The 18462-nt window shown below is 40.3% G+C and overlaps 1 protein-coding gene across 1 annotated transcript in view; it reads right to left on the bottom strand.

Moving 5' to 3' along the window:
* Positions 1 to 17874, bottom strand: part of FRMD5 (FERM domain containing 5) — a 250336-nt gene extending 232462 nt beyond the window's left edge. Inside the window, exon 1 of the mRNA XM_016211480.2 lies at positions 17773 to 17874. Within this exon, the coding sequence (XP_016066966.1) occupies positions 17773 to 17874 (102 nt within the window). The remainder of the gene's footprint in view (positions 1 to 17772) is intronic.
* Positions 17875 to 18462: the final 588 nt, after the last annotated feature.

The raw sequence follows: 18462 nt of genomic DNA, 5'->3' as shown, positions 1-18462 counted from the left end.
ACAAAGAAGAAATAGTTGTTTCCAGTATCTAGTTACTGAAGACTAACAAAGACCCTTAACTCTCTCTAAGACAGAGAAGCCAGGTCAGCAAATGAAATCTCTTCTTGTCATTACTAGAGGAGTTGAAATATATGACTGCACCATTCATGCCCACAAAGTATACCTTGGTAAAGTACCATGAACTCTGTTACAGACCAAAAGAGGGGCCTGACCAAGGTAAAGGCATATTAGGTGTCAAACACACCTACGGGAAGCAGAGAGGCCAGAGAAAACGCAGTGGAATAAGAAACTGAACCACCACAAGGGAAATCCAATCCAAGTAAGAAAACCTACCTGCAGCTTGTAAGTTTAACACTTCAACCAGGCTTGTTAAGCTAAATATCTGTTCAAAATGAAAAACAACTTATCTTTTCCTTAGGAGAAAATTAACACAGTCATCTCTTCTAATGCACAGAAGCGAGGGTCATTTATTTGGAAAAAGAGGAGGAAGACTGAGGACAGAGCAAAACTCCCCCTAGAACTAGAGACATGGGACGGAGGCAAAGGGAATGCAAGTAAATTGTGGCAAACAAAGAGGAAGAAAAATCCGTTTTTTAAAAACCTGTATATCACAATTCTAAAAGTAAAAACTATAGCTGAATAATTCATCAAAATTTACAAAATGTTTTCCTACATATTTTCTCTCTTTTTTTTTTTTATCTCCTCATATAATTCTGGGAAGCAGTCTGGGCAGATATTACTATCAACTTCTGACATTATTTTTTTTTTAAGCACGAAAAAGTCAGAGAACTTAAGTGACTCATTCAAGGTCACATAACTAGTATGAAGCAGAGCCAAAACTTGACTTCAAGTTTTCTGAGTCCAAATATAATGTTCCTTTCAGTACACCATTATTAAATTAAACTTTTACTCAAATCCACCAAAAGCCGTGGAATGAAATTCTGCTCCATCTAACCATGCTCGGCGTACTCATTAGTCCTGCGCCAGTCTCAGAACTGTCAATATAGAGCTGCTTTCACACTCTAGTAATCTTTAGAAAAACCTCAATAAAGGAAGGATTTCAGAACTGACTGCTTTTTATAAAATATAACTTATTCTAACCATTATGATTGTGCCTAATGAATTCAATTTTACCCTTTCAACACTGATGGGCCATTGCTGATGTTTGTCAAAAACTGATAACAAAATATAGTGTCTGTTTCCCCATGGCAAATTCCTGCTTGTTCCCTCACCTATTTCCATAATGTATTGTCATTTATAACCTCTGACGGTTGTGCCACATTTCCTACATTACTTAGAAACCAAGCACAGTGATTTTAGAAGGCTTTGTACTAGAAACTGGTTTCCTAAAGAAAAGATAACCAACCCCTACTTCCTTAGTGCAGCTAATTCATGAAAGGTGACAGTTTCCGTGTACTATTTTTCAGTATAAAAGAAACTTCTTTTCAAAATATTTATCATTTTAGCAAGTTTTGATTAGGCTTTTCATCATAATTTTCCCTTGAGCCAATTGTAGAGTCATGACAAGGTAGCACAATGCAGAATAAAGAGCACTGGAGTATGAGCCTACTCTGGACTATATGAACTTAAGTAAGTCAATTTACTTCTGGGTCTATTTTGTCCTAAAAAAAAAAAAAAAAAAAAAAGGAATGAGTTCAGTACCTTTCAAATATTTTCTTAAAACAGAGGTATCTTTTTCTAATAATATGTCACATGGAGATTCAATATTTTAAAAACCTGGTAAAAAGAACCCTTCTGGGTAGGAAGTTCAGATCCCCACCCACTCGGCATGCTCCTCAGTTCCCCCAACTCCCCCAGCCTCAGACAGCCCATCAAATATGTCTGAAGAACACAATGTAAAAGCCAAGAGTGAGCTCTTCTTTCATGTCTCTTCTAACTCCAAAAGTCCAGGATTTCATGAATTTAATGCTTCATATCATTAGTCATTCAAGGGAAGGTGGGGGTGGGGGACTGGGTGGGGAGAGGTTAATCAAAGAACTTATATGTATAAATGCATAACCCATGAACGCAGACAATGATCTGGGGAAGGCCTGGGGGGGTGGATGTGGGGTGGAGGGGATCAATTTGGGGGAAAGTATTGAAAGTATTGTTTAAGTATTGAAATACTTAAACAATAAAGATACATTTTTTAAAAATTTTTCAATGAAAATTATTATACACCTATTAGAATAGCTTTTATAAAAAAACAATAATACCAAGTGTTTGGTGAGGATGTGGAGCAACTGGAACTCTCACACATTGCTGATGGGAATGCAAAATAGTAGAGCCACTTCAGAAAACATTTTAGTAGTTTCTTATAAAGATAAACATATACTTATATACAGACAGCAACTCCATTTCTACATATTTACCCAAGTGAAATGAAAACCTATGTTTAAATAAAAACTTGTATGCAAATATCTTTTGCAACTTTATTCATAATTGCCAAAAAGTGTAAATAATTCAAATGCCCATCAACTGGTTAATGGATAAACAAACTGTGCTGTATCCATAAAGTGGAATACTACTCCACAATGAAAAGGAACGAGCTGCTGATACATGCACTAATGTGAATGAATCTCAAAAACACTATGCTTACACTGAAAACCACAAAACATTATTAAAAAATTAAAGATCTAAATAAATGGAAAGACATCTATGTTCATGAATCAGAAGACTTAATATTGTTAAGGAGATAGCAATACTCCCCAAATTGACTTACAGATTCCATAAAATTCCTATCAAAATTCCACCTGTTTTTTTTGCAGACGTTGACAAGCTGATCTTAAAATTCATAGAGAAATGCAATAGACTAAGAATAGCCAAAATTATCTTGAAAAAGAACAAAGTTGGCTGACTCATCACTCCCTATTTCAAAATGTACCACAAAGCTAAAGTAATCCAGACAGTGTCTATATAGATAGATAAACGAAACAGAATAGATCAGTGGAAACAGAATTTAGAGTCCAGAAATAAACCCATAGATTAATGGTCAACTGATCTTCAACAAAAGAGATCAAGACAATTTGACGGGGAAAGAATCGTTTTTCTAACCAGTGGTGCTAGACAACTAGATATCAACATTAAAAAGTATACATTTGGACCCCTACCTCACAGCATACACAAAAATTAACTCAAAATGGACCTAAATGTAAGAGCTAACACTACAAAACCCTTCTTAGAAAATACAGGAGTAAATCTTCTTGATCTTGGGCTAGGCGGTGATTTCTTAGATATAACATCAAAAGCACAAGCAATGAAAAAGAAGACTGATATCAAAATTAAAACCTATCGTGCTTCAAAAGATACCATCCAGGAAGTGAAAAGACAAACCAAAGAATAAGAGAAACATCTGTAAATTATCTATAGTAGTCTCCCTTATCCACGGTTTCTCTTCCCATGATTTCAGTTACCCATGCTCAACAATGGTCCAAATATATACGTGGAAAATTCCAGAAATAAAAAAAATCCTTAAGTTTTAAATGGCATGCCATTCTGAATAGTGTGATGAAATCTCACTCTGTCCAGCTCTGAGTTGCCTGGGACATAAATCATCCCTTTGTCCAGCAAAGGTATATATGCATAAGAAAAAACATAGTATATATAGAGCTCTGTACTATCTGCAGCTTCAGACATCCACTGGGGGTCTTGGAACATATTCCCTGCAGACAAGGGGGGAATACTGTATCCAATAAAAGACTTATATCCAGAATATATAATGAATGCTTACAACTCAATAACAAAAAGACAAACGAATAAAAGTCAACATAAAATTTTAAAATGTTATCTGGCCAAGTTCACTAACTTAGAGGAGAAAAGGGCATTTAAAATAGGGTCTTGAATGTTATTCATTTTTCCTAAATTTAAAAAAAAAAAATACATACCAGGAGTGAAAACCTAGATAAATCAATAGATACAAAGTAAAATAATTTTTAAAAACCATGTTTTTTTAAACTCACATATTTCAACCATCTAAAGATAATCATTATAAATAAATTGGCATATGTCCTTTGAGAACATTAAAAAATAAATAAAATAAAATAGGGTCTTGAACTTTTTTTTAATTGCTGAAACACCCAACTCTGATTAAAGCAGAGTATATCCTCTAGCCAGGGGTGGGGAACCTTTCTTTTGCCTGCAAAATCATTTGGTCTGGCCCTGCCAAGGCAACTGCAGGTGGGACTCAATATTCAATAAATTCAATTAAATATTTGACCAAATATAGTAGGCTAATTTTTAAGATGGTAATTTTGTGTGGCAGGGCCAGACCAAATGCTTTCACAGGCCGTATACAGCCTGCGGGCTCGAAGTTCCCCATCCCTGCCTAGACTATGATATTTCTTTAAAAAAAGAAAAATTAATGCTGTGTTACTAACATATATACAATAATCTGCATGAAGTAGGGGAAGGGCTGAAAAGAAAACTTTATCAGCATTTAGTAATTACTATTCAGGGAGATAGAAAAACTGATTCTGGTAGATACATAATGACTAGAACTCGACTATGGGACAGAGGTAGCTTATAGGCTTGTACGCAACCTAGAAGAATGTCCCTCAATACCATTTGATTCCTTTTGCCTTCCAAAACAACTTTCTAATTTGGTTTTCCAAAATCACTGATCCTAAAAGAAGTGCCTACAATGGCAGAAACTAGTATTCACTACCCCCTTATAACAAACTGAGATTCTGGATTACAAAGAAAAAGCTCTCATGATTTTGATTAGCATGACTCAACCCCCCAGAATCTAATCTGTGTTAAAGGAGTAGATAAAACTATATTTTGTGTTCTGCAAAACTAAGGGCCAGATCATAGACTGAAACAGTCACCAAGCTCTTCCACTGACATCTTTTCTTTAGAAGGAATAGTTACAGTTTTAAAAAATATTCTTTACAGTGGGAACACAAAGGAAAACACTGTTGAGTCATGGATAAATTTCTTGTGAACTACAGAATGTTTGTGCTGAAAGAGAGTGGAGGGGGTCTCCTATTTGAGCCTCATTTTACAGATGAAAGGTTAAGTTGCATCTGAGAGGCTGTTACCTGCTCAAGGCTTCAAAGTCAATCAGTCAGAGAGTCAGGCCAAGTCAGTGTTTTTTCCATTTGCACTGTGCTGCCTGCTTCATCACAGAGCGGTAAGTAAGAAGGTCACACAGAATCCCAGCTCCCACTGACTAGCTGTGCGACATTAGGCACGTTACTTAACATCTATAAGCCTTACTGTACTCGTCTGTAATTAGGGACAATAATATTTTCTATCAAATGGGTAGGATTAAATAACAGAGTGCACATAAAGTGTCTATCACAGAGCCCAAAACACAGTTAAGTACTCAATAGATTTTTAAATGGATCCATTAATACATATTACAATTAAAATACACAACATGGACACTGTATCAAATAACTCTAAAACACAATCATGGCACCATTTTGCGTATGAATAATGTATCAGCACATTCGTTTTAGCTGTAATTATGTCAGAGAAACATTCTAAGGAGAGTAATGAGAATAACAAAGAAAAAGGAGGCAAAAAACGGACAACCAAGAGACCATTTCTAAACCCTTAATTGATCTTTTTATTAGACTATAATTGACTTTCTTTCCAAGCATCATATGTAAAAACTTACCTACTTATAAATAGTCCTATATAATTTTGAAAGTAACTGGATCCTAATCAAGTGAGAAAACTTTTTATAGTCATTCTGAACTATAAATCCTAACTAAATATAAATAAACATTTGTTTAGGAAAACGAATTCAATCACCTTTTAAAAACTGTTTATTATGCTCTAATTATAGACTCATAAGAAATTGCAAAACTAGTATAAAGATGTCTCACGTAGCCTTCCCCCAGATCCCCCCAAGGGTAACACCTTATATAACGACAGTACATCATCAAAACCAAGAAACTAATGCGTAAATTGAGATATAATCCACATCATAAGAGTACCACTTTAAAGTGGACAATTCAGTGGTTTTTAGTATATTCCCAGAGTTGCACAACCATCACTACCTAACCACCTTTTAAAGCCAATATAACATAACTCTAAAGACCAGAAAATCTGATGTATTCATTTTTAGAAATCTATTTAGCTCGACTCAGAGGTAACTTTGCATTGCGTCATGAATAATCCTCTTTATCAGAGGAAACACTTTCATTCATGCACATCTATAATCAACCTTTCTTGAGCCCCCAGGTAAGACCTTGGATACTAATGGTACGAAGATTTAATCTCTGCCTTTCAAACAGTTCACTGTCTGGAGAGGCAGACTTGTAGGTAAATATTTACATTTCAGTGTGGTAAGCGCTATAATCAGGTCCCCAAGGCACCGCCCAGCAACACTGGGGAGGGCGTCACCCCGGAATAAGGAAGTGATGTGACGAAAGGCTGATGATTCCCGCAGCAGGAGAAAATGCACAGGCAGGATGACAGGAAACAAAGCTAAAGGCAACGGGGAGAGCTTGAAGGATCTTAAAAAGAAATGATCAGAGTTGCATTCTGGAAGCACGGGCAAGGTAGGAAGGGGCCCCCAGAGCCAGGGAGGCGATGCAGGAAGGAGGCTCTGATGCCTGCCCCGCTGAGGCTACGGTAGGAAGAGGAAGGCTGAACTGAGATCCCTACCCTACCTCAAAAACACCTGAGCTCTTGGAGCTTCTAGCGAGTTCCCTCCTCATCTCACCCAACAGAAGAAGCCTGGTGGAGCACGGAGTGGATTGGGCTTTGTCATGCTCCAGGAAAACCCTGCTGGCCATTAAAATACTGAAATAGTTCTCTACCAGTCGCCAAATAGCCACTGCCCTGAGAGGCTTCTCCTCTCGTCCCTGGGACCACCCTCAACCCCACCTCCACGGCTCACTAACTAGTGTCTGACCCAGCAGAGGGACCTAGACCCGGCTCCAATGCACTCTAGCAGTCTTGGCCGGTAAGGTGTTCACCGTGACTCACTGATGGCTGAGTATTTTAAATATCACCCCCACATGGGGGGCAAGTCCAGAGAGCTCCTGGAAACCATTAAGCCTCCACCATCACACACAGCTGCAACAAAAGAAAGATCGATCTCCAATATCCTTTCATTCTCCACAATCTGCCTCTCCAGGTTTTCCCTCCAGATTCCAACCAGGTATTTCTGCTTAAGGCTCATCTTGTTCCATCCCAACTGTTTCTCTGACTTTGATCTTTTGTTTCTCCCTTCAGTCAATTATTTTCAGTTTCCCTCCAATTTCACTAACTTCAGCTGCCCACAGTAAAGACTTTCCTGGCCGTGAGCAGTCACCATGCCCACTCAATCCCCAAGCGTCAGACCTGAAGTCACAGGAGATAGAGAGCCTCGTTGGGTCTATTCATCCACTAAGAAATAATTGCAAAAAAGTTAACAGAAAATTCTGAACATACAATACTCGGTCCAGCCCCAAGATGTTACTTTATATATAGATGTTTGTTTGTATTATCTCAAGCTCCAATTAATTAAAATACATAGCATTCCTGTGTTAAAATTAAAGGACACATATCACATTGTTTTAGTGTATATTTATATATGTTATGATTGAACTTTTTTTTTTTAATCCTAACCTGAGGATATTTTTTTCCTTTGATTTTCAGAGAGAGTGGAAGGGTGGGAGAAGGAGAGGAAGGGGGGGGGAGGGAGAGAGAGGGAGAGAGAGAGAGAGAGAGATTGGTTGCCTCCCGCACGTGCCCCAACTGGGGCCAGGGATCAAACCCACAATAGAGGTACGTGCCCTTGACCAGAATCGAACCCAAGACCCTTTGGTCTGCAAGCCTACACTCTAACCACTGAGCCAAACCAGCCAGAGCAATGATTGAACATTTTTTAACGATTCCCACCACCACCATCAACTTAAAAGGTGTGGCCACTACACAAAGAATTTGACCATAAGCAAAGGTATAGCTTAACAGTAATGGCAAGCAGCAAATCAGAAATGATAAGAGACTGTATTAAATGAGCAGCCCAAAGTATAAATTGCATTTTAAAATGAGCATAAATAAGAGACGAACAGAAGAGCTATTGTGTTAGGAAAGATGGTAGGAAATAAAATTGTGGAATCCAGGAAGTAAAACAAAGTAAAATTTAACCACTTTTGTTATTTTCTTTCAACCAGAAACTAAAGGTACATTACATGAGATATATTAGTAGGAATAGTCCATAATATTTTATAATGACACATTAAAAGACCTAATTTGCAGCAAAACAATACAATATTTGTCTCTTTAAAATAATCAGATTGTGTAACATACCCCATATTAAAATTGGAATATGGGTAATGTGTTTTCCTTTACCATAAAAATATTAGGAAACAAATCTTAGATGTGCTTTCTGTACTGTGGCTATTCATTTAAACAAACTTACCTAAATTATCCAAGGTGTATTTAAAAATAAGCAATGAAGTCAATTTTTTCATATGAGTTATGCTGCTTATGAAATCTAACACTGCAAGAGATGGTTCAGTACCTTATGTCTTGCAGCTACACCAAGCAAACTCCCATTCACTTTTTTTAAAAACCTACTTCACATGTATTGACATCTAAAGCTTGGCATAGATTGAAGAAGTTGCATTGTAGTGCTGGAACTACCCTATGTTTTGATCAGACTTTCTCTCTCAACAGCCAAGTTTCTTCTGAGTGGCCTCCCAAAAAGCTGATGGGATATTCTGTGGTACAGATGAGTGTGTGAAACTGCAGGCTCAGTATGCCTCCTAACACCCCAGGCATTATTGCCACTTCATGGAGTCCTTCCGATCCACAAATCTCCAATTCCATAATAACTCAGGGGATCTTTTGGATTTTTCTAGAGGTAAAAATCTGAAAGAAGACAGGCTGGATGCCTTCTCCAGCCTAAATTACCCCTAGAAGTACTTGAGAGCCTTAGGTAAAGTGATTAATTCTGCTTCCTTGTGTTGTGATCAACGTTTTTATCTGTTGATTCTTACTGGCACCTCCCGCCTAGAGTTTTTGGAATCCTTTGGGACTCCTAAAGCCAACTCTTCCACTTAGGTGTCCTCAAAATAAGGCTGGGGCCCAGACTAGAGGCTCTTGAATTAAATCAGTCTGTGGAGAAAGAAGGCTCTGCACCTGCCTGGAGGCAAAGGATAACCTGCCGGTCGGTGGAGTGCCTGGGTGGAATACCAGACTATGAGGGTTCACAATGATTGGCTTTTTCCTACTACCAGTTCAATGAAAGTGGCCAGACATTTGACTGTGCCCTGGGGCACGCTGTTTTGATGTACCCCTATTTCTTTTAGGTCTTGTGCCTGTGGGCCTTTGCTAATTTATCTGGCGCCCACAATACCATTTCACAGCAAGCCTCCTTAATCTCTCCACCAAAGTGGAGTGCCTGTATTGTTAGTCATCCGCCCTATTCATCAGTCTTCAGACTATCCCTTCTTTTTCTCCTTTTCCAGAGCAAAATAACCTATTAGCATTGGCATTCTGCCGAACACTGATTGCCCAAATGCCAAACAGTACTTTCCTGGAGGCTCCCATTCCCAAAGCCCTAGCCTGGCATTGTTTTGAGGGCTAAAAGTGCACCCTGGGTAGGGCTGGGAGCTTTGGAGCTGGCAGGCTGGGCTCACTGGGGACCCAACACAGCACTCCTTCGCCCTCTAGCAAAGCTCTTCTTGGGGGCCACTTAAGTTTGGGAACAGAGATGCTAGGTATGCCTTTTAGGGCTCCACAGGTCACACTTCCTAACTGTTAATGCACAATTTAGGTGGCACTGTATCAGTCAAAGGATTTTCAAACATCAGTTCAATGTTGGAATTTGATACCCTCTCTTTTGGTTGGTCAGATAACTAAACTGATGCCAGAGATGCGATCTCCCAGAAATAAAATTTACGTGTAGCTGCTGCAGCCACAGAATTAAGACTGATACCTGAATCTACCTTTTCTTTATATGGTACCATCTGCTTTGTAAAGAATCTTAATTTGTGTTATACAGTTTTGGAATTAGATGAAATTCAATGTCAGCTTTAGGCATTTATTTTTAGTTTAGAGTGACTCCTCTGAACACGTCAAGAATGATTGAAATTTGCTGACAGTAATTTTTCCTAGACAAGTAGATTTCTGTCGTTTGACTCAACTGTACCAGAGTAAGTTAGATAAACATAGTAAGGGAAAGACTAAGTATATTTGGCTTTACATTTTTAGCTTTTCTACCTAGAAGTAGCCTGCTATTTTGTCAGCCTAGAATGCCCTTTACCCATCCCCCATAGCCCATTTTTTGCTTTTGGAACTGTTTCATGACCTAGTTCAAATTTCACCTCCTCTGAGAAATATTTGCTAATTTTGAGTCCCCCACATTTCCACCGCCACAGCATATCACCTCGTTTTAGCCCTGAATTCCAGGATGTTATACAGTTTGCTATTTACATGTTTGCAATCCCTCAGCCCTTAGGTGCCTTTACTCCCTCCTAATCCCCCAGTGCATTAAATTGTGAAGATTTTCTTGAAAATCAATATACAAATATAAAATAATCATATTGTTTTTAGGTCAGGGAACAGAAAAATAAGAGCATCAAACTGGAATTATGACCCACTGTAGAATGTTTAGAATCCTTCCCACTTGAAGATAGGTATGCATATCCACAAATGACTAACTTTTACCTCAAATGTGGGACTAACTCTTGGCTTTTCCTCTCACTTTTCTGTATCCAGTCAATCATCAAGACTCATCAACTTCATCTACTAAATATCTGTATAACCCATTAGTAGTGTTTCTCAAACCTCAGCAAGCATAAGACTCACCTGAAAGACTTGTTAAAACAGATTGCTAAACTCTATCACCTAAGTTTCTGATTCACTAGGTCTGCAGTGGGGCCAAGAATTTGCATTTCTAACAAGTACCCAGGTGAAACAGATGCTGTTCAGCCACAAACCATACCTTGAGGAGCCGCTGCTTTAACCCATCCCTTACTCTATTCCCCTTGCTTTTAACAAGGTTCACAGTCTCTACAAAAGGAAAAGAGCCCCTGAGTTGTGGCACAGTAAGATGGCTCTAATAAGGCGTAATAGCTAGGTTTGGTCCTGATCTTGAATGGTTTCTCTTGGTGAGCAGTGGTTGTCTGAGGCTTTGAAATGATCCTTGACATACATACAGGAATGAATCCTAAAGCATTTCTGGAGCGGTATAGATTGTCTCTAAATATGGACCAGCAGATGAGGTCATGGTTATGCAGGGAGTCAGAAGTAGAGGAGGGGGAATAAAAGCTATAATCGCTGTCAAAGGGGTGTTTTCTGCAGACAAGTGAATGGAGCTATTGTACACAAACTCAGTAGTTGCCAAGCATGTGGCCTAATTATTTTGCCTGTATGAGCATGGCACGGAAGGATCTCCTTAGAGGACTTGATTCACACAATTTGTGTTTAGTCTGACGTTAGCAAGCAAAAACCTAGAGAATTTTAACCTGAGTCTTTATAATCCTGCCTTCCGAATCCAAGATGTGATACAATTAAGTTGAAAAGACCATGAAGGTAAAACACCATTCTTAGAAATAGTACATCAATTGCAATCAGTGAAAGAGCAATGCAAGGGCCCTATCTTGTTCCAAATATTGACAACAATAAGGATCATAAGGTGGCATTGGAGGCAAGAGGTCCATAATTTAAATGTAGAGGTTGGCCTCCCACAGAAACTATTCTCCCTTTGGCTCTACCTATATTTAAAATGTTTGTAAAAGTTCAAAAAGTTGTATTGGCCACCAGAGTCTAGGATCTTAAAGAAATGGAAGACCCAGCTACGATGAACATATGACAAGGTGTTTTGCTTGCACAGGGAAAACACCATTCACTCTGCAACAAAGGACTGATGGTGCTTTAGTGCTCTTCATATTTCTCAGCTGCCTGAGAAAACCATTAAGATGGTTGACCTGAGCCCCAAAGGTCAAAGGCCAGAGAACAGAGGGGCCAGAATTGCTACCTGGCCTCCAGGAGAGCAGCACCCTCCTCCATAAGCACCATGCAGGTGAGAGACAGAAGCTGTAAGGTTGCTGCCAAACCTCCATTATATTCACATCTGTCATACAAGCTCTGGTGAGGTACAGCTGAAGAAGAGTGACCCCCAAGAGGCTGCTCCACGAAACAGGGTCTGCAGGGACAGACAGAACGTTACAGATGAGGCCATCGGAAGATGAAGTCAGCTTAACAGAGTTAGAAACAGGTTGGGAAGCATGGCTCACTTCCTGTTGGGGCAAATGGTTAGAACATGAGGCTGGGAGGAGGTCGTTTTTATGTGATACTGACTTAGGGGAAAGGAGTCAAGGAGGTTTCTGTGGCTGGGGTAATCCCTGTACTCAGTATCTCCATGAAGCACTGCACTACATAGTATTCACTTGACCTAAGCCTTCTAAACCTGCAAAGATGGGGGGAGAGTATAAACCTGAAAAGCGTGAAATCCTAAGAGATAAATTTAAAAACCATAGGAGATATAGACTGGAGCTCTGCTAATTCAACAAAAGATAACTGCAGAAAGTTATCAGAGACCTCGAAGGCTCCATAAAATACCACATTTACATACTGTACTTCTCACCAGGGAGAGGGCTGCAGAGCAAAATGGTTTGGAAATGGATGGGTTGAAACTATAAAAAGGGTTATAAAGTAGTTAGAAAATGTTTACTGTTTCCAGGCATAAAAATTTTAGTGTTGAAGGTAACACAGCAATCATGCAGCACAAACAAATCAGAACAAATATTTATTGAACTATAACTATGTAAAGCACTGAAGTCGGTACTATAATTCTTAGGACTTCAAACTTATAGATTTCTCTTACTCTTGCCTTTATCAATTCTAATGTATATTCTACCTGAAAATAAAGTTCTTAAAATAATCCAGAATATTTTAATGTCGCAATTATTACATCACTGGCAAGTCACTTCTAAAATTAATGTCTTGCTCCCTCTTATTTTGAGTTATACATTTTAATACCTATACATAAGTCACTACAAACAAATAACAAACATGACTACTTTTGTCTTTAGGTTGTCTGATTTTATTTTGACGAACATCTCTTTTGTGTGTGTGTCATATTAATGATAGCACAGACATGATAAACCAGTCTCTGGACAATTAAACAAACAGAAGACTCAGAAACCACATGCTCTCCTATTTTACACTATGTTGAATTTCCTCACCTAGCATATTCATTCCAAGCATTTAAGAGAATGCTAATTAATACAAATATCATTGAGTAAAATCTGCTGTGGTGAATGCTTCCAGGTTTCTCTTGGATGCCACCAGCGCGTCCTTGAACAGTACTTTTACAAACACAAAAAAATAAAAGCAAAAATACACATCTAGAATTTACCTTCTGTCTGAAAAAGGCTTATCTGCATTCCTTTCATATAACAAATGTTTTAATATACAAATTAAGAAACAGAATACAAGTGCTTGTTAGGGTCCTAGAAGGCTAATTTTGGAACTATCTTAGTTTCAAGAATCAGTCGTACTTGTTATTGTAACAGAGACCCTTAAAACAGCATAATTACTTTTACAATAAAATTTTTAAAAATATTCATGAGAACACAATAGCTTTATGTTTTCCTCTGTGAATAAAATTATCCAAATTTTCTAACAACATCCCTTTTGCATTAATGAAACCAAGGATTCTGCTTACCAAACGTGAAGCAGTTCTTAGAAAAGACAAATCACGGTCTGGGCAATAAGTGAACCTCTAAAGCCAGAGACGTGGTAAGATAGAAGGAAAGCAAACCTGAACTCTTAAACTTTAAAGAATAGTTCTAATGAAGATTCCAATCATACCAGCCTTGGATTTTACAATTTCATTGAGATTTAACAGAAATCCTTCTATGGGAACTTACCGCTTAAGTAAAATATTTCTCAATTCTATTTTTGATTTGCATAGAATAAGGAAATGTAAGTATAGTATATTACTCTGTTTAAATGTTCCTTATTATCTGTAACATTTCCAAATAATTTTCTCTTTACTGCGAAATACATATTAATATTCACATTTTATAAATGAGGAAATTAAGGCACAGACAGGTGGAATGACTTAAGGAGTCAGAATGGATAAAGGGAACGATGGGATTTAGAGACAACAGGGTTTAAATATAATAAGGTCACCTGCTAACGTTGAGCAGCTCCCTTCACCTGGACCTGTTTTTCATTTGTAAAATGAGGATAATACCGCCTACCTCTCAAGTGGTTGATGTAAGGTATGAGCAAAGCACCTGGCAGATAGCCTCGTACAGAATTAGCCAGTCAACAAACATTGGCCCTCCCACCAATCCACAATCCCATTTTCTTCAGCTGGTACAAGAGGTAGAACATTGTGAGGTGCATGAGATAATATAACACAGATAGAGTGCCTGGCAAGTACAGGGCTCCACACACTGGTTCTCTCCCCTAGTATTCCCTCCCTTACCCTAAGCCCCACAGCTACTAAGTGGCTGAGCCACAATCCATTCCAAACCTTAGTTCCACTATAGAACTGCCTCTGTACACACATATTTTATTAATGGTAGTGCCTTATTTAACTGCAAAAACTAATTTAACCTAGCTATTTAATCAGTAGTTATTTTAATATGTTCCCAGTAAAATCAAATTCATTTCTAGGGGAGTTCTACTTTGCAATAATCACAAAAGTGATTAATATTTCTGACTTGAATATGTGTATTTTTCAATACATATTTCTACTGGCATTTATTCAACATATATTCTTAATATTTCATAAACTATTAGAACCTGAAAGATAGTTAAAAATCTATTCCTTAGGATATCGCATGTCTAAGCATTTAAATGACTCCATTTGGTATAGTGAATTCAAAGATATTTGGTAGCTTTTTCATTTTTCCTATTTTTCTCCCAAATAAAATAACAAAGTAAGGTAGTAAATGTGGTAAATAAATATAGATATGTATTAAATGAAACAGATGTGTAAAAAATATGGACCAGATCTGCATTTATGAGACAATGACCTTCAAAGCTGGCAGGGAGCTGTTAACAATGTTCTTCACAGGGGAACAATTACACTACAACCCTCCTATGTATATGTACTTTCATTTCTCAAGGTCTACAAATACATTTGCATATCAGAAAGAATAAAAGAATAGTTTGGTAACTGTGGCAACCTTCATTGAGAGAACATAAGGCATTTTCACCACCTTAATAATCACATTCTAAGTGCCAGATCAGTGTATCTGCTACAATACGAAAGGCTAGACCAATACTTTTGACAGAATTTTCTACAACTGAAATTTACCAAATGTGGCTACTGCAACTCTGATTCTATAGTACCCTACGTGGTCTCTAATTATCTCAAGAAGCACTGAAATCTTCCTGAAACAGATACCTTATTTAAACAAAAATATGGCATACAATACTCTAAGGAAAAGGAGTTCAAATTGTCACCAAATTTTTAAAAAATATACGGTACTGCAATTCCTAAAATGTTGGGAATATTGCTTTAACCTAATAAGTAGCTCACAGCTTCTTTTAATGTGCCCAGTGTTTGACAAATAAGTCTGTGTGCGCGTGAGTGTGCGAGCACGCACACATATACACACACACACAGAAATGCACAAGGGGAAAAGTTGCTAAGAAAAGCTCAATTTCTAAACGCTCAAACTATATACACAAAATGTTAATTTCACATAAGTAACTGTCTTTTCTTACATTTCCTCACATAGATAAAAGCAAAAGCTATTCACAACAGTGGTGCCCCAAAATAACAATATTACATATACTTTAGAATTCCTGGGGTTTTTTTGGTTTCATGCAAGAATCACAATGCACAATCATTAACACGTCTAGACAATGGACACATCACAATATGGTCATGTTACACCAAGCTCAATTTTTTTTTTTTTAATTTTTCTAAATTATAATAAGTAAACAACCATATAGCAAGCATAAATCCAGTAAGTTCCTGCTTAACTTAAAAATAGTATTTTTCAATGGTAATAAAAACTACCCACAACTATAATACCAATCAACCAACTTTAAATGTTGCACTAACTGGGAAAAATAGCAAATTGCCTTATTGTGATACCTTAAAACCACAAGATTATCACTAGTGGAGACGCAAATTGTGATTCGTTTTTACTCTACACCTTGGCAAAAGTTAATGACCTGTCCTGGAAATTTTATTTCACCATTTGTATTCCCCAAAAGTATTTTTAGTACTCATGAAGACTAAATCTTGCATTGCCCTTGATATGCTATTGTGTAAAGCTTTACATTTTAAAACAAAAGGATAAATATTTTTTAAAAGCTCTCGTCTAGACAATGTATTCAAATGTTGAAAATGTTAACTCAATGTTTTCTGCTCCCCACTAAAAAACAAAAACCTGTATGTGAGACATAAAGATACAATAGATACAAAAAGTAGCATGCCACTTATTCAGTAAGGAAATAATAATACATAGCATCTCTATCATATTCAACTACAACAATCCTTTCACTTGATGGCTAGCATCTTTATGACTGCTTAATCTGTATTTAAGTGGCCTCAAAAAGAGATTTTGTTATTTTTCTCTACCCTCATGGATCTTTGGCAGCAGTCATCACTTATGCCCAAAGCTGGTGGGGGTGGGGGAGCGGAGAGAAGCTGAACTGAGCACCGAGTCAGCAGAGGCAGCTGCTCTCCTACACAACCCAACGTCTTTCTCACACACCGCTATTTTCCGCTATTGAGCATTGTCAGCAAAAAAATAAATAAATGCGGGGGGGGGGGGGTAGGCAGGGAGACAAAGAGAGTAGGACCCGGGGCCGACAGTTTTTGTCTGCCACCTCTGAGGCGAGTAGCCCTCTGATTTCTTGCTGAAATCGGGATCAGGTGAGACCCCTGCGGGTGCAACTCAATTTGCTGCTCTGGAAAGAGCAGTTTCCGGCGGGGAGCGCAGGATCCACCCGGCTGCTGAACTAAACGCCGGGGCATTGTCGATGTTTTCTCTCTCTGACTTTATAAAGGAGAGAGGGCTGTGACTGCGTTCCTGCGAAAGACTACTACTCCTGACGTGCCACACAGCAGTAGTGAAGGGACATAAGCCAGGGGTTGTAAAAATCCCTTCAAAAACACCGGGTTCTGGAGAAATGCTGTGCAGCATTATCGTATTGTTGGCGTTTCTGGAAGTCACCGATTCTTTCTCGCCACCGTCGACCCTCAAATCGCTAAGACTTGTTGCTAAATCTTCACCTCACGCCCCCCAGAACTGCCCAACAGGCATGAGATTTGGGGAGCGAAGAGCGGGAGGGGGACCCAGATCTTTAACACCCAGAGGGCTGGCTGGGTTCCCTTCCATAGGCCACTCTGCATGGGCTGCGCGTTCAGTTCTACCTTCAGAGAGCTCTGACTCACAAATGCTGGGGGGGAAATTATGACATACACCATTATCCTTCCGACCAAAGACAGATAAGAAACGCCTGCTAGCCGTCCTTGCGGGGCCGGAGAGCCCAACGCCAGCGCCCCTCGACGGGGCGGCCGGGGAAGGAGCCTCCAGCCCTGCCCGCCTCCCTCCGGACGCCCGCGGATGATGCGCCCCATCCGGGCTGGCTCCACAAGCCAGGATGGAGGGCCCTTACCCCGGGAGAGAGCAGGGAACGAGTTGGGGGTCCGAGACGCGGGGACTCGCCCCGCAGCCGCGCCAAGCGCGCAGTGCCCGCCACGGGCAGGGGCCGTCCTCCGCAGCCAGGGGCGGACAAAGCGCCGGGGTCTGCGGCGACTCCCAGGCAGCGGCCAAAGGGCCAAGTTGGCCAGACTCGGTGGACGAGGGGGTCCCGGGGCGGGGCGGCCGGCGCGGCACTGACCTGGATGGTGCAGGTGTACTCGCTGTCGTCCAGCAGCCGCACGGTGCAGCTGTACTCGCGCTCCAGGCTCCTGCTGCTGCCGCTCATCAACCTGCTCAGCATCTTCCCGCCCGCCCGCCGCCCCCGGGAGAGACGCCGCGGCGCTGCGGACCCCGGACTAGGCGCCCCTCAGCCCGGCAGCTCCGCGCCGAACCCGGGCACCTGCACCATCACCCCAGCCGGGTCGCCGCCGCTGCCTCCCGCTGGCCCCGCTCCTCCTCCTTCTCCTCCTCCTTCTCCGCCGCCGCCTCCCCCAGCCCAGAGCAAGCGCCGCGCTCTCTCTCTTCTGCGCCCGGAGGCTGTTGCCCAGCTCGCGGGGCGGGGCCTCTGCCGGCGGAGGCCCAATGGGGGTCAGCGCGGCGGAACCGAGTGGCAGACGGTACAGCCAATAGAAATAACGTATCGAAATGATGGACAAGGTAGGGAAGCAATCACGGGAAAACAGTCAGAAAGAGCCGAGCCAGACCAGCCTTCGGGCGTCCCAAACCGGGGTCTCTTCGACTCGCTGCAGTTTCTACAAATGCTGTTTCCCCTCCCCGAAGCCAGGTGTGGGCGCTCGGCTGGATCGCCGTCTGCTGTTTGAAGACGTGGGGGCTCTGCTTCGGAAGCCAAAGCCTACGCTCCGCAACGCCGCCGTTCCCGCCCTCTCGG

This window comes from Miniopterus natalensis, chromosome 1 (assembly GCF_054644295.1).
Source record: "Miniopterus natalensis isolate mMinNat1 chromosome 1, mMinNat1.hap1, whole genome shotgun sequence".
Taxonomy (NCBI): domain Eukaryota; kingdom Metazoa; phylum Chordata; class Mammalia; order Chiroptera; family Miniopteridae; genus Miniopterus; species Miniopterus natalensis.
Note: the sequence above shows the minus strand (reverse complement) of the source record. Positions and strands in the feature narration are given on the sequence as shown.